We start from the raw sequence: 17,252 nt of genomic DNA, 5'->3' as shown, positions 1-17,252 counted from the left end.
GGAGCCAATAGTAAAGAGGGGAATTGGACAAGACTGAGAGGAAAAGCTGACTGGATCCGGCCCTTTGCTTTCTCCTCCAAGGGATCATTGGATTTTGCACTTCCCTCGAAGTAAGTCAGCCAGGCGGCTCCACAGACCTGCGTGTTTTGTGGAACTGGCATCTCTTCAGCGGGATCTTCACGACGCTTCCCTGGAGGCCCACGTAGAGAGCACTCCGGCTGTGCGAAATCTGCAGGCTCCGGATGGGCTCCCATTGCTTCTCTGGGAAAATCTCAATCTCCTCCAACAAGCAGCTGCTCGCTGTCTGATTAACGGGAGCCAGAACCTTCTTGATAGTGCCGTGGTCTGTAAGGCAAGGGAGAAGGTCGTAAGAATCTGACACACAAAGCTTGCTAGACAAGTACGCTTTTACTCACAAGTCCTTCGTCATTCGAGCGAAATCATCTATCCACTTTGCCTTAGAAGATCAAATGAGCCGTGGTGTAGCACACAAGGAAGGAAGCAGGCAAGCTGCCCACGGGAGGCTGGGGGCTGGAAGGAACCATCCCTTGTATCTCAAGACATACTGTTTCTCAGGGCTCTTTTTGTAGAAAAAGCCCAGCAGGAACGTATTAGCATAATAGGCCACACCCAACAGCAAGAACTCATTAGCATATTAGGCCACACCTCTGACAGTGCAACTTATTGGCATATTAGGCCACTCCTCCATGTTACCCGAAGTCATCCAGCCACACCCACCTTTTGCTTGTTGTTCTGTTTACCTTGTTTGTTGTCAAAACCCAGGGCTTTTTTTGTAGCAGGAACTCCTTTGCATGTTAGGCCACACACCCCTAATGTAGCCAATCCTAATGAGTTCCTGCTGTTGGGTGTGGCCTATTATGCTAATGAGTTCCTGCTGGGCGTGGCCAACTTGGGAGCCAGCCGGAACTCCGTTCCTGTGCGTTCCTGCCCAAAAATAGCCCTGCTGTTTCTTGCAACCTCTTTAGAGCCATTCTAGACTCTCAGAGCAACACCAGTTAGAATTTGAACTCAGAGAGAGAACACCAAGAACATGTATCTGTTCCTCCCATAACATGGAAGCTGCAGATAGATCAAGGTGGGTAGCAACAGAACAAAGTTGGAGTCCAGCAGCACCTTTGAGACCAACAAAGTTTTATTCAAGGTCTGAGCTTTCGTGTGCATGAACACTTTGTCAGATGACGAAATGGAATCACATATCATAGGTCCCGGTCACATGAGCGGGATGATCCGCTGCTGAAGGGAGGCAAATTAGAGCCGGAGCAAAAAGAGGGTTGCCAGGTGCCTCCTGGCCACCGGCAGGGGACGCGCGCAATGTTCCCTCTAAGCCGTGGAGTCTTGTGAGCAGAAATTCTACTTTGTGAGCTACTGGCATTAAAATTGTGAGCAAGTGATTTGGCTACTGCATAAATTAGTTTGCTCTGGAGCCATCCTTTCAGAGCTAAGACAAAAATCTGTGAGCTGGAGGCCAAAAAACTGTGAGCTAGCTCACAGTAACTCAGCTTAGAGGGAACACTGCCCCCGCAGCTCCGTACTCTGGCAGCTGATCACACGTTGTGCAGCAAACTGGCAGTAGCGCGGTTGTGCACATGTGTGGGACGGGGAACAGTGCTGGCTGTGATGGGTTACCAGCGCTTCCCCGACCAGACCCCTGGAGTTGCCGCGCATCATCCGTAAGGTAGTGCTCAAAAGGTAGTACCTTTTAAATGCGCTTTTTTCAGGCCGAAGGGCCAGATCAGTGACGGGTGCGTGACACTTCCCAAATGTTGCAGTGTGATCGCGCCCGCTTGATGCGCCCCCAATCCGTCCCTCTTGCAGGGCAAATCCTCCCGTGTGACCAGGGCCATAGTTGTATATATAGGAGTGGTTTGTTAAATTAGCATGCAAAATAGTGAGGACATTTTTTTTAACAGATCAAAAGAATGACAAGATTGGTTCCTGGTTATCATCTGTGGGGGGGGGGGACAACATAGGTAATAAATATGTTAGAACTGGAGATTGATGTGCCCTAATTTGTGAGAATCCCATCCTTAGACCCCCATCCATCTCCTTTCAAGCATGGAGGTGAATTTTACAGCATCTTAGCTGTGTAGAGTGTTTTCCTTGTCCTCCAAAGAACTGCATTTAAATCTACCATTCCAAATTACATTACATATTCAGTTATATTCTTAATTGCTAAGAGTAGTAATAATGCTTTGCTTCAATGAAACATGGAGTTAACTGGCAGAATCCTTTTCTTGGGGGTAATGTCAGAGATCGACAAGATATTGCATTGCATCACAATCACTATTATAATATACTATCTCAAAAAAAGAAAAGAAAAACATCAAAATAAAGAGGATGTATAGCCCTTCTTGGTGAGAATACATACATGAGGACTGAATGCGTTAGCATGTGTAATGGGATAAGAAACCAATATCCCTGTTAAGTCCCGGTGGGGTGTTTGTTCCAAGTGTTGCAATAACTTGTAATTCAGCTATTTCCCTTTCCATTCTGTTCCTGAAGTTCTTTTGCAATTAAACAGCTACTTTGAGGTCAGCCATTGAATGTCCTGGAAGGTTGCAGGTTTGGGCAGCCTCCATTTGCAGTGGTACCATGCACTTCGACTCAGTTCTGCTATTCAAAAACAGCCCCCCTGCTTTCTTCTTAGCATTTTAAGAGGGTGGAGGATGTGTGTTTTTAAAGCCATACCTCTTGTCTTTAAAATGCCAACAACAGAGCAGAAGGGCTAGTTACGAATAACACAACTGAACAGTGGGTGATGTTGTTAAACTCCCTCTCCCTTCACTGCATGCCTGAGGCAAAATAAGGTGGCACAAGCTTGCAGTGTGCATTTATACTCACTCTCTGTTTCCTGTGAATTAACCAGTTTTTAGAGAGCCAGTTTGGTGTAGTGGTTAAGTGTGCGGACTCTAATCTGGGAGAACCGGGTTTGATTCCCCCACTCCTCCACTTGCACCTGCTGATGTGACCTTGGGTCAGTCACAAGCTCTGGCACAGCTGTCCTTGAAAAAGAGCAGTTTGTGTCAGAGTTCTCTCAGCCCCACCCACCTCACAGGGTGTCTATTCTGGGGAAGGGAAAGGAGTTTGTAAGCTGCTCTGAGACGCCAAGTGAAGGGCGGGGTATAAATCCAATCTCTTCTTCTTCTTCTTTAATTCACAAGAGGACTTGTCCTCTTATCCCATGACTACTGAGTTTGCTTAGGAGCCTTTGATTAGGAACTTTATCAAAAGCTTTCTGTAAGTCTAGGTAAACAATATCTACTGGGTGTCAGCTATGCTACCATGATGTTTATGGGCAAGAGTGCATCTGCTTGACCTGTGTACCAACTGCTGCCTCATTCCTTTGCTCTTTATTATCTCTGACCTTGCAAGCTGCCTGTGTAGTGTCTTCCCATCATTTACCCATGGGATTAGTTTCTATTCCCAGCTTTGGCTTTAACGGCCTGGGGCTCCATCCTCCCGCGCGCGGGAGTCAGGCCGATTAGCCTAAGAGTGTGTGTGTGTGGGGGTGCATACAAATACCCTATATCCTATTATGCTTGTAGGAACGTAGCCATTCCTAACAGTGATGATGTTACTGCCTCTATAGCTCTTACAATAAAGTATAACCTTATGATAAGCGTGTACTCCTTTGTTTGGCTGTGGAACCTGACATTGGGTCCCCCTTGTCCACATGTTTGTTCACCCCCTCAAAGAACTCTAACAGGTTAGTGAGACAATGAGGAATTTCACATTACCCTTTTTAACCCGTTTTGAAGCTGTTTTTGATCCATCATGGAGTAAACCGGTATAGGGCTGCCATTTCACACATGGCTTTCCCCTTCTGGTAAAGAGCTGGATCTGAAGCACTTTGCCATTTTAGACTGCACCGCTTTTTCCCCACCGTTTTTTGCCCGCGCGGGCGATCTCCGGCTTCTTTTTTTGGAACGTTCGCTTTATAGCGTTATAGCACTATAACAAAACACTCCAGGCATTCAAATGGTGTTGATATATTGCTGTTCCGTTATAGTGTTATAGCACTATAACACTATAAAGCAAACATTTTGTTTTTTTAAAAAGCTGGAAATCGCCCGCGCGGGCGAAAAACAGCGTGGAAAAGCGCATTGCAACCGGGAGAGGAAACTGAAGACTACTTGGAAGCGGTTGACAGGTAAAATGCTTCAGCCCAATTTCCTAAATTGGACAGAAGCGTTTGTGTCTGAAATTACAAATATATTCCGGTAGGGAACCGGTTCTAAAACGGTTCTGTCTGAAATGACAGACCAGAAACCGTCTGGGAACCGTTCCTCTTCCGGATTATATCGTCTGTCTGAAATTCCTCCATGTGTTTGTGTGATATCGGAATGCTGACATCCTGTCTTAATCCAGGTTTGTTCTCTGGAAACACCCTCCAAGGTGAGAGAGAGAGAAGGACATGAAAGCAGTATTTTGTCAAAGCAAACCAAGATTTGAATGATGGTCTGTGAACTGAATCCTGGTTTCACAAACTAACCTCAGCTAAAATATACCCTTGCTGTGCATCATTACTGAGCTGAGCCAAGGATGCCAGGAAAAAATTAATGCGGTCTTCATGCTGTCAATGATAAAATATGGAGACCCATTAGAGGTACACAGGCCTCAAAAACATGCGTATAATTAGATTCATTTACAAACTCCTCCGAGACTTAAAAGGGCATCGTGCTAAATGACAATTCACTCGAATTTCCTTTGTGCCGTTTAGTGTGTGCTTTTAATTCCATCTCAAGAATGCTAGGAGACCGTCAGATGTACATTTTCTGAACCAAGTAAGTATTTTGACATTTCCTTGTCACATCACCCAAATGCTTATATGACACCAAATAGGGTAATTATGGTTATTTTGTCACATTCCTCCGAATGGCTTCCTTAGGCTTATCCTTTTAATAGCTGCGTCTGTGCATTTGACAAGCATTCGGAAGAGAAGCTCCTGCTTCAATCAGATGCAACTGGATTTTGCCGGAGAATGAACAAACCAATGAGCAATAGTCGTGCTTGTCTAATTTCTCTGTCATGAGATCTGCCAGGTTTTAAACAATGCCTGCCTATCTGCTTCAGAGCCAGAAGATGGTGCTTTCCACCTGGCCTTTGGTAATGCAGTGCCCCCCCCCAACCCTAGATCAGGCACCGCACAACAGATGCTCCAGGGGCCTTGGCTGGAAAACAAGAGACTTCAAGAAACCATTTCAGACATGCAGCCATAGACCAGGGCCACCTTTGATATGGCCCTTTCGCACTACCAGGGGATGTCTTTCAAACAGAGATTGGTTGAACCAAAGGTATCCAAGTGTGGAAGCCTAGAGTTTCTCCCCAAAGGAAGAGCTTGTGAATCGGGGCCTGCAGAAGTGGGTGTGATCTCAGTGGGGTGGAGGCAAAAGCCTTGCCAATCTACATGTAGCCTTCTACCCTGAAGCTTGCAATCACAAACGTATTTTAGGGCCTTTTAAGTGCTGCCCAAGCCAAGTAGCAGTTGGTTTTCTGTCAACAGCTCTTGCGCCACTAGGATAATGTTTTGGTACCTAACCACACAGGTGGAACTGATTACACAGACTGATTACACGGACTCTGATAACGAAACGGCACCCTACTGGGGGGCAGGGATGCCCTTTCCATTGGGAAGACCAGGAAGCTGGGCATTGCCAGCACCACTGGGTCATTTCATAACATTGGCCCAGCTATGCAGAAGCCTGCCACAGGGAGAAAACCGACAGTTCCAAAGTGGCCTGGATAACCAATAATCTCTCCCTGGCTAGCAAGCCGGAGGAGAGGTGAGGGGGGGAAGCAGCGAGGGGGAAAGGAAGTGCCCTGCCATGAAAGAGAATAGAAGAGGATGGAGTGCACGTGTTCTCTTGCCTTTCTTAGCACAGTGGTCCATGTGTCAGACTAAGGTCTGGGAGAACCCGGTTTGAACCCCCGTTGTGCTACAAAAGCTTGCTGGGTGACCTGGGGCCACTCACACACGCTCAGCCTAGCCTACTTTATAGGGTGGTTGTTGGGAGGATAAAATGGAAGAGAGAGGAGAAGAGTGTGAGCTACTTTGGGTTCCCAGCGGGGAGAAATGTGGGGAGTTTTCAGGAGCATAAGGGGATTTGTCAGGGAGAGATCAAGGGAGAACCCCACTTGCTTTCATTTCAGCGTAACGCAGGGCTCTTTTTGTAGCAGGGACTCCTTTGCCTATTATTTACTTATTTATTTATTTATTTATCTTTCGACTTTCTACCCCGCTCGAACCCCCAGGGGGGTCTCTGAGCGGCTTACAGTTAATCGCTTATCCCTACCTATGGCCACATATACTGGGGATGGGGATTGCCCTACCGGCACCCTGTGGAGGTCTTTGTTGATCTTCTTTCTCCCGGTCGGCTTGTCGGCTCGGCTTTTTCCGGCTTCCGGCTCTCACTTCCTCCTTCTCCTCACGGTTTTCCGGTGGTGGATCGGCAGGCCCCTCTGGTGCACAGGTACGCTTCGGCGTGGCTCCGGCTCCGTCCGCTTAGGCACCGCCGCGCCTCCGCCTTCCACAAACCTCGCGTCTCCTGGCTCCGCCTCTCCACTGCGTCCGGTCCGCCGTGGATGTTGCACTCGGTCGCCATCTTTTTGCCGCTCGCCGCTCTGCCATTCACCGCTCGCCACCGACACTCCACAAACCTCCTCGACGGGGGAGGGTGCTCCCTACCATCTAAGGTAGGTACCCAATTTATCTACTCGAAGTTTTGATGTTAATTCCTGCTTTCGAACCGCTGGGTTAGCGGGAGCTGGGCCAAGGGCCAGGTGCTCATTCTGGCCGTGGCGGGTTTCAAACAGCTGTAGCAGCTGTTCATAGATGTTACTAGCAGGCATTTAGCCACCTGCGCCACCTGCGCCACCGCTCCCTATTAGGCGACACACCCCTCGTGTAGCCAATCCTCCAAGAGCTCTGTAAGCTCTTGGAGGATTGGCTACATTAGGGGGTTGTCACCTAATATGCAAAGGAGTTCCTGCTATAAGGTCCATGAGTTTGACCTTCCATGATTTTTCCCATAATGGGATGTACAGTGAAAGAGAGGTGGGGTGGGATGTGTTGGGGGAAGATGGTCTGGTGTTTGTATTACGGCTGTCAGTGCTTACAGGCTGACTTAGAGTCATATTTATCCTCTGATCATATAGTTGTTGTTGTTCAGTCGCACAGTCGAGTCCGACTCTTCGGGACCCCATGGACCAGATCACGCCAGCCCCTCCTGTCTTCCGCCGTCCTCTGAAGTTTGCTCAACTTCATGTCCGTTGCATCGATGACACTGTCTAACCATCTCGTCCTTTGCCGTCCCCGTCTTCTTTGACCTTCAATCTTTCCCAGCATCAGGGTCTTCTCCAGTGAGTGCTCCCTTCTCATTGGGTGGCCAAAGTATTTGAGCTTCAGTTTCATTATCTGGCCTTCCAGGGAACAATCAGGGTTGATTTCTTTTCGGATTGACTGATTATATAGACAGATGTTGTATACAGATTATATAGACAGAGATATCAGACACCCTGATCATATAGACAGCAATCCAAAAAATGAATATTATGCTCAAGGGTGGAATAACGTTTGAGTCCAGGGGCCCCTTTAAGACCAACAAAGTTTAATTTTGAGTATAAGCTTTCATGTGCATTTGATTGTTGGTGAGGGGGGAAAGGGGCGTTACAAGAGAAGCAGGAGAAACAGAGGATAGCCAACGGATGTTTTTTTCCAGAGTGCTGTGGGGTGAAAGGTTTACTTCTAGCCCCGCTCTCACATACAGACCACATACAGAAACAGATGCATGCTTACACTACACATTCAAGATTTGCACCTGTACACCAACAGATGCAATCCGATACAGAAACTGCTGGATTATCTCTTAGGAGACCGTTTGCCTCGACTGCATTATCTACCATACAAAGGGTATTGTACACACTTTAACCCGAATAGCTTTTATTTTGTCATCAAGGCGTTGTTTTTTTAAACCCTCAGTAATGTTGCTGAGATTATACCAAAAATTGCCTTAATATTTAATATTTCTCACCAACTTCATGAGGAATGAAAACTAATTATCTAGAGCCTTGTGGTGCAGGGGAGGGGAGGCTAGAAGCCGTTGAAAACCGTTCTGATGCAGAAACACTTTTCTCAGCTTAACACTTTCTGCATACAGCTCACAGCGGATCGCTGTTAAGTCAGCACGGGAAGGGGAAAAGGACATTTTGTACCATATTCACATTTTAGCATTTTCGAAGTCAGAGAACATTCTCAAAATGTCCAGCTTGCATTTCAGTCGTTTGTTTCTTAGCTTTGTTCTGGTCCCGTGTTGTAGGTGATGTGAAAGACCTCTGCCTGAGACCCAGGAGAACCACTGCCAGTCTGAGTAGACAAGACTAGCCATTGATGGACTAGTGGTCTGACTTAAAATAAGGCAGCTTCATGCATTTATTACCTGTGTTGAGCCTTTTGGGGGGGAATTCACAGTCTACAATGAAGTCTACATATTAAAGTGTTTTCAGTTCAGTACTGAATCTGTAACCACCAGAAGACTGAGTAGGGAGGAGAATCTGTTCCCTGGAAGGCCAGATAATGAAACTGAAGCTCAAATACTTTGGCCACCAAATGTGAAGCGAGCACTCCCTGGAGAAGACCCTGATGCTGGGAAAGACTGAAGGTCAAAGAAGACGGGGACGGCAAAGGATGAGATGGTTAGACGGTGTCACCGATGCAACGAACATGAAATTGAGCCAACTTTAGAGGACGGCGGAAGACAGGAAGGCCTGGCAAGAGCTGGTCCATGGGGTCGCGGAGAGTCGGACTCGACTGTGCGACTGAACAACAACAACAATGGATGCTTGCGAAATGGGACTTCTCTTTCCGTACCATTTTACACTCATTTCATCATTTATATTATTTTATCAGTCACTGGATGTAGTCTTGAGTCAGGGGTCCCCAAGCACGCTGCCCGGCAACCCTCTTCTGGAGCCGTCAAATGTGTTTATGGAGTGGGCAGGGCCAGGTGTGGCTTTTGCCCGGCACGGCTGGAGATTTGATTCGCTGTGCAGATTTTTCCAGAATACCGTTTTGGCAGCAGTTGCTACCACAACACAAGCGTGTTCATTGTGTGACCTGAGGTAAGCTGCAGCCCTTTTGCGGCTGGGTCTGCCTCCTGCAGCAGCCATTTTGTGGCAGCCACTGTGTGGCTATACACACACATACACACACCCACTGCACCAGAATTGCAAAGGTGCCTGCAGGCTCAAAAAGGTCAGGGACCCCTGTTTAAAGTCATCTGTGAACTGTGGGATTTGTACCAGATGTCTTGGGAGGGGCTCATACACGCTAAAGAGCGGGCGCCCGGGGCCACAAGAATCCCCCAGGACCGTAAGTCAGCCATTTACCTGTGGCCAAATAGATGACTTGGAAGAGCATCTCTTTGCCTTGTACCACATCCACGACCACGTGAGAAAACCGGCTGTTGTCCTCCATGAAATAAGGAACGGGTGTGACTGGCTGAATGACCTCGTGCATCAGAATAAATTTCTGAGCATCCTGGAGATTCCTTTCGGTCAGATTCAGATAAAGGCCTTGGTCCATAGTGCCACACTGGAAATAGATGAGATCACGCCTGTTAACAAAAGAGACATCCAAGACATACAGCAAGCTCCCAGGCACCCCCTCCCCCATGCTAGATCTTACATAAATCTGTGCAATAAACCCCCATTATCTGGCTACCCGATATACTCAAAATATTTTTTTTTCATACTAGCAAGTCATGCACTGACCAAATGAAAATCATGCAGAATATTAAAAGTCAAAACAAAAGCAAAAAAAGGAGAGGGACAGTTTGGTAGCTGTCTGCCATCCCAAATGTAAGGAACCTGAAGAACGTAAATACAGACTGCTGCATCAGGCCAGCCGTCCATCTAGACCAGCAGTGTTCCCTCTAAGCTTAGTGTGAGCCAGCTCACCGTTTTTTAGCCTCCGGCTCACACGTTTTTGTCTTGGCTCAGAAAGGATGGCTCCAGAGCAAACTAATTTATGCAGTGGCCAAATCACTCGCTCACAACTTTAATTGCCGGTAGCTCACAAAGTAGAATTTCTGCTCACAAGACTCCACAGCTGAGAGGGAACATAGACCAGCATCCTGTTTCACACAGTGGCCAAAGCTCCTGCAGGGTCAGACCAACAGGGCAGAGGCCAAGTAAATCCCTTGTCGAGTTGTTTGCTGGGTGAAGAGAACAGGCAAGGGAGGGGCAATTACACGGCACAGCCCTCCGGCTGCTAAGGACCGGGACATTTTTTTTTTAAACTTCAAATTCAAAATGCCATAAAATAACGCTGGGGGTGAGAGAGGGTTCGTATATGTAGCTAATTTACCTAAATTTGCAGTGCATGTATGTGTGCCAGAGCGTCAGTATACTGTTTTACAAAATATTTGCATTTTAAGGGCTCCGGTCACATGGAGCATTTGCCCCGCTGAAGGCACGGGAATCCCGCGGAGTATCCGGGCGCGATCACACAGGAACATCTGGGAGGTGTAGCACTCCCATGGCGAACCCGTGGCAAGCCGCCGAAGCCGCGCAGTAAAAAACTAGCACACCACATGTACTAGCAAACGCTTTGCCACGGGCCGCCTATGGAAGCCTCCCTGTCATTCTCTTTGCTGTGGAGAAGCAGCCGTTGCGTCTGATCACATAATAGTGTATCAGAATGCGACGGCGCAAATAGCCGCGCTTCCCCCCCCCCCCTGCGTGTTTTTCAGCACGTCTGGCCGGGGCCTATCTATGTTTTTGCATTTAGGAGGAGGAGGAGGAGATTGGATTTATACCCCGCCCTTCACTACCGAAAGGTGTCTCAGAGCGGCTTACAAACTCCTTTCCCTTCCCCTCCCCACAACAGACACCCTGTGAGCAAAGTTCCCTCTAAGCTATGGAGCCCTGTGAGCAAAAATTCTACTTTGTGAGCTATTGGCATTAAAGTTGTGAGCAGGAGATTTGGCTGCTGCATAAATTAGTTTGTTCTGGAGCCATCCTTCCTGAGCTAGGACAAAAATGTGTGAGCCAGAGGCTAAAAAACTGTGAGCTAGCTCACACTAACTCAGAGGGAACACTGCCTGTGAGGTTGGTGGGGCTGAGAGAGCTCTTGACAGAAACTGCTCTTTTTCGAGAACAGCTCCTTATGAGAGCTACGGCTTGCCCAAGGCCATTCAGCCAGGTGCAAGTGGAGGAGTGGGGAATCAAACCGGTTCTCCCAGATTAGAGTCCGCACACTTAACCACTACATCAAACTGGCTCTTAATTTATATTGTTAACCATCCCGAGCCTCAACTGCTGGGGGAAGGGTGGGATAAAAATTTAATGAAATAGTAATAATAATAATTGGAGCCCTTGGAGCAGTGCCTAGAAGTCTCAAGAAACACCTGGACATTCCGGGCATTGAGCAAATAACACCGGCTAAGCTCCAGAAGACAGTGTTCCTTGCAACAGCATGAATCCTGCAAAGATACGTCTGCAGTTCCCAAGAACTTGGGTAGATCTTGAATTGCAGAACACCATCCACCAGTCAAAGTATATGACTATGGCAATTCAAACAACTACAACAACAATGTATATGCAAAAGCTGTCTCCAACTCTCTAACTCTGGATGTGTCCAATGAACACATACGTTGATCCAGTACCTTTTTGACCCGGAATTGGCCTAGTTACAACCTCCATCTTCAAACCAAATGGATTTCCAACTCTTTTGTAGTTTGCCATCAGAAATTATGACTGCTGCTGACATTGCAACCATGCATCCCCAAATGGCTGTTGTGCATTCCACGAGGCACATCAACCCACAAGCAATGTTCCCTCTAGGCTGTGGAGTCTTGTGAGCAAAAACTCTACTTTGTGAGTGACTGGCATGAAAGTTGTGAGCAAGAGATTTGGCTACTGCATAAATTAGTTTGCTCTGGAGTCATCCTTCCTGAGCTAAGACAAAAATGTGTGAGCTGGAGGCTAAAAAACTGTGAGCTAGCTCACACTAACTCGGCTTAGAGGGAACACTGCCCACAAGTAGCTGTAAACACTGGGAAAGCACCTCTTAGTATTGTGAGAAAGCTTTTGTTAAGCGGGACAACTTGCCCAAGCTTGTTCAAATGGATTTTTACCACATGGATTTTTACCACAGAAGACTCCTCCCATGAGAGAAACTCAATGATGTTTGACCCTACATGATATTATGGGGTGAAGAGAAACATGGATTGATAAAAATTTGATCCTATTTTGTGTGATTGTGCCATTGGCTTTGGGAAAATTTCTGGATTCGGCTGAGGGAGTTCAGGTACTGGTGTGTCGACTGGGATAAGCTAAGATAACTAACTTTGACAACAAAGCTAAGATGCCATGAGGACGAGATTGCATAGGACTGGGTTTCACATATATGGGGGGGAAGACTCCCCCCCAAATGTTAGCACACACTATCATGTTATTCAAGAATACTTTTCCTTGAACCCCAGTCTGAAACACCGGAAAGCCCCAGCATGCATTGCTGATTGCTGACCAAGCCTGAAGATTCATGAACACACCTGCAACTCTCACAAACCAGACCAGTCTCATGACCAATAAGAAAAGCTCAGCCTGGATTATTGTTTTGGAATATCAGAAAAAAATGTTATGGGAAAGGGACATTTGGTCCCGTAGGTGCCAAAATAAGAAATAAACAAGGGAAAATTACATGTCCACACCTCTTTCTCCACCCTACGGTGGAGGTGAGGGTGGGCTTTTAGCACTTTGGGATCCACTTGCTTGTGGATCCAATCCTGTTACCTACCTGCTTCTGGCACTTGGACTCCTTGGGTTCCATTCAATCTGTATTTGAACTTTAAATGTTATCTCCTGCACAATTTTGTATATTCTCTCAGGCTCAGTTGAATCTCCCAATTCAGTATGGCCAGATGGCCCATTTTTTCCATAACTTAGTTCAGCCCTCACACTGTATAGCCTTCACATTAGCCCATCTAAATGTTTTACCCTCAAAAGTGCTCTCAGGCCGGTTTAATAAAATTCCCCTACATGAAAGGTTATGTTCATGCCCTTTAAAATCTGTGGATCCAATGTATCATATTATTTTTGACTGTCAGTTTCACTCAGCCCTACACAAAGAATTGTTGTCATCTTTATTTCCTCTTAATTCTAGTTCTAATAAGGAAAAAGCTATTCAGTATCTTCTAAAGGATGTTAATCCTGATATCACAGCTATAGTGGCCGAGTTTCTTGCCGAAGCAGCCAAAGTTAGATCTATGCTCCTAAACGAATGATTTATTTTGTTCATTATGCTTTTAAATTTTCACACTGTGTTATTGTATATCTATGCATTTTACTGTTAGGCCACTAAAGGTATCTGACTTTGACTTTACTGAAAATTCATGAACTTTTAAACGTTTTTAAAAGGATTTTGTCGAAGAGGTTCCAAACCTGTGTTCTGGCACATTCCCCCAGAAAAAAAGCCCTGGTTGTCACAACAACCCAGTGAGCTTCCATGGTAGGACGGGGATTCAAACCTGGTTCCCCCCAAATCCTAGTCGAACACTCTCACCATGACAAAATACCGGCTCGCCTACTGACATTCCTAATAGCGATGTGGGCTTATTGCAAAATCTCAGAACCCTCCAGAATTTTCGATCAATATCATTAGCCATCTAAACATGGGATTGTAGATACGGTATAGATATAAGGATATGTAGATACAGTTTCGCATTCTTCTTTTGTATTTAAGTACCTGGAAGCTAGGGTTCGGGTTTGGATATGGCAGCCAGGCAGACCGCGAGTTCTCCTGGTACTTGAAAGGGCCGTTGAAGACCTGGGTTATGGCAGTCATGTTGAACACACAGACAGCCGAGACGGCAATGCTGTTCCTATAAAAACACATGGTAATGGGGGGGGGGAGAAAGAAGACTAGAAGATGAAGAGAGATCTCAAGCAGAATACTTGGGAAAAGCAACACTTTCCCTCCATAGCCATAAGAACATAAAAGATGCCAATGTTGGATCAGGCCAAAGGCCCATCCAGTCGAACACTCTGTATCACACAGTGGCCAGAAATACCAGGTGCCCTCAGGAGGTCCAGCAGTGGGGCCAGGACATTAGAAGCCCTCCCACTGTTGACCCCCCGCAAGCACCAAGAATACAGAGCATCCCTTGCCCCAGACTGAGAGTTCCTATCTATACCTTGTGGCTAATAGCCACAAATGGACTTCTGCTCCACATGTTTACCTAGTTCCCTCTTATAAGAACATAACAGAAGCCAGTGTTGGATCAGGCCAGTGGCCCATCCAGTCCTAAGAACATAAGAGATGCCAATGTTGGATCAGGCCAAAGGCCCATCCAGTCGAACACTCTGTGTCACACAGTGGCCAGAAATACCAGGTGCCCTCAGGAGGTCCACCAGTGGGGCCAGGACATTAGAAGCCCTCCCACTGTTGACCCCCCGCAAGCACCAAGAATACAGAGCATCCCTTGCCCCAGACTGAGAGTTCCTATCTATACCTTGTGGCTAATAGCCACAAATGGACTTCTGCTCCACATGTTTACCTAGTTCCCTCTTATAAGAACATAACAGAAGCCAGTGTTGGATCAGGCCAGTGGCCCATCCAGTCCTAAGAACATAAGAGATGCCAATGTTGGATCAGGCCAAAGGCCCATCCAGTCCAACACTCTGTGTCACACAGTGGCCAGAAATACCAGGTGCCCTCAGGAGGTCCACCAGTGGGGCCATAGTTATTTACATTTCATCATAAATTACCTCATATGTAATGCGTCATACTTTTTCAGGAATTCACGTGAAAAGTGCAATTTCAGGGCACTGCTTTTGTCCGAGGAGCAGAAGGGGATATCCCCACAGTGTGTACCTGTATTTAAGCCTCCCCCCCCCCAAAAAAAAACCCCACTTAATATCTAATCAAACAGCAATGAACACATGAAACTGCCTCACACTCAGTCAGGCTATTGGTCGATCATGAGCAGCAGCATCTCCTCTGGCCAGCAGCATTTCTCCGGGGGCGATTTCTCACTAGAGCTGCCTCGCAGCGGCCGTTTGCCCCGACACAAACATGTCAATTTCACACCCGAGGCGCCGGGGCTGCATTTTGCCTCCGGGGTTTGCCCCACTGTGCGGGGCTGCATTTTGACTCGCGGCTTCGCCTGATTTCCTCCGCAGTTTCGTGATCCTGGTTTTTGGGGATCATGAAACTGCGGAGGAAATCGGGCGAAGCCCCGAGTCAAATGCAGCCCCGCAGCCTCGGGTGTGAAATTGACATGTTTGTGTTGGGGGAAACGGGGCTGCGCTGCGAGGCAGCTCTAGTGAGAAATCGCTCCGGGTCTCCTGATTTTCCACAGAAAAATCTTTCTCTTGGTTCAGTAAGGAAACATATGAAGGTACTTTATACTGAATCAGACCTCTCTGCGTCTATATTGTCTGCTGTGACCGGCACTGGCTTTCTAACGTTTCCACTGGAAGTCTTTCACATCACGTCCCACCTGATCCTTTCCTCTGCAGATGGCAGGGAATTGAACCTGGGATCTTCTGCACGCAAACCAGACGATTTTCAAGCGAGACAAGGATACTTCTTTTTATACCCACCCTGATTTTGCTATGAAAATTGTTACTATGGTTCAGTTAAAAAGGTAAAGGTTCCCTTGCTCGAAAGCCAGTCGAGTCCGACTCTAGGGCTGAGGTGCTCATCTCCGTTTCCAAGCCGAAGAGCCAGCGCTGTCCGAAGACGTTTCCGTGGTCATGTGGCCGGCATGACTAAACACCAAGGCGCACAGAACGCTGTTCCCTTCCCACCGAAATGGCACCTATTTATCTACTTGCAATTTCTTGCTTTCGAACTGCTAGGTTGGCAGGAGCTGGAACTAGAGACGGGAGCTCACTCCATCATGCGGCACCCAGGTCTCGAACTGCTGAACTACCGACCTTCCACAGCCTGCAGTTCAGCGTCTTAACCACTTGAGCCACCGCAGCTCCTCATGGCTCAGTTAGGAAACAGCAAAAACATTCTTAAAACTTCCAATCCGGCCATTTGAATGAGTGACTTTTCCACATGGTTCTATAATGGCCCCAGTTTGCAAGTTCCTCCTGCCTCTTAAGCATTCAACATGGAGCTCTCCAGCTGAGTGCAATATTGAATTGGCATGCTGCTAGACGTTACGCTGCATACTCCCCTGGAGGAAACAGCCTTCGCACAACAAGCATTTGTGCTCTTAGACAAATGGCTCTATAAGAAACCCGCGTGCCAGTCGCTCACGAACGACTGAGATCTACACAGAGATGGAGAATCCGTAGGTTTGACACTGGAAGGTTCAATTCTTCCCATTTTTATACATAGCTGATGTACTCATCAGGAAAACCCTGATGAGTAAAGATGAGCATTCAGCCCTCTTTAGATCCAAAATGCAACACAGTGGGTCAGGGACATGAACTAAGCAAAATATAGACTTTTCTCCACTAGACTCAACCATGAGCAAAGAGCTGTGCTTCTTTCTCTCGGGAGCTAATTATATGTTACATGCGAGCATGTGTCGCCCCCTTTTTAAAAAACAATCAAGGCCATTTTGGGGGGACAGAAGCAGAGAGCTAAAAAACTAGGAATATAACGGTCAGGCTGAGGGCAGCCCTGACAGGAGAGAGAAAGAGGAGGGGAGGTAAACTGCAGGGAGATGGGGAAGGTGGCCATGCGTGTGCTCCATAATGTGTCATGAGATTTAGATATAACAAGAAAGGGGACCTGCGATACTCGCGGGGGAGGGGGAGAAGAGGAGGAGGAGGCAGCAGCAGCAGGTAAGCCCTCTTCCCCCCCCCATCCCCGGACACCGGCGGCGTGGCCTGAGCGGTTTTCAGTCGCTGGGCCCCGCCAATCTCTCTGCCCCCTCGCTTCTTCCCCCTCCGCCGATCTCCTTCCATCCCCCTCCGGCTCCGGCGGCCAATCTTCTCCTTCTCTCCCCCTCCCTCGGCTCCAGCAGCGAGGTCTGAGCAGCTTCCAGCCGCCAGCCCACCGCAGAGTTCCCAGAGCGATCCCTGCGCATGCGCGGGAAACGCGCCTTTACTTTTGGGCGATTTAAATATCCCCCCTATATTTTTTTCAACTTTTTAGATTTTTGTGCGCACCTGGGGACTGCCCCAAGTGGGCAGGAAAATCTCCCTCCCACCCAGGTGCCCCCGATGCGCGGATTTAGGTATCCGCATGCAGGGGGCGCCTTCGCTATTAG

General features: G+C 47.5%; 1 protein-coding gene across 1 annotated transcript in view; it reads right to left on the bottom strand.

Annotated features, from left to right (window-relative positions):
* The window catches only part of SEMA5A (semaphorin 5A), a 137,157-nt gene that overhangs the window by 49,326 nt on the left and 70,579 nt on the right, over positions 1–17,252 (bottom strand). The window contains exons 8-10 of the mRNA XM_015409347.1: positions 13,766–13,901; positions 9,406–9,610; positions 138–345 (exon numbers count right to left, since the gene is read on the bottom strand). Coding sequence (XP_015264833.1) covers positions 138–345; positions 9,406–9,610; positions 13,766–13,901 — 549 coding nt within the window. The remainder of the gene's footprint in view (positions 1–137; positions 346–9,405; positions 9,611–13,765; positions 13,902–17,252) is intronic.

Source organism: Gekko japonicus, unplaced genomic scaffold (assembly GCF_001447785.1).
Source record: "Gekko japonicus isolate JY-2015 unplaced genomic scaffold, Gekko_japonicus_V1.1 scaffold707, whole genome shotgun sequence".
NCBI classification, from domain to species: Eukaryota; Metazoa; Chordata; class Lepidosauria; order Squamata; family Gekkonidae; genus Gekko; species Gekko japonicus.
This window is presented reverse-complemented; position numbering and strand designations above follow the sequence as displayed.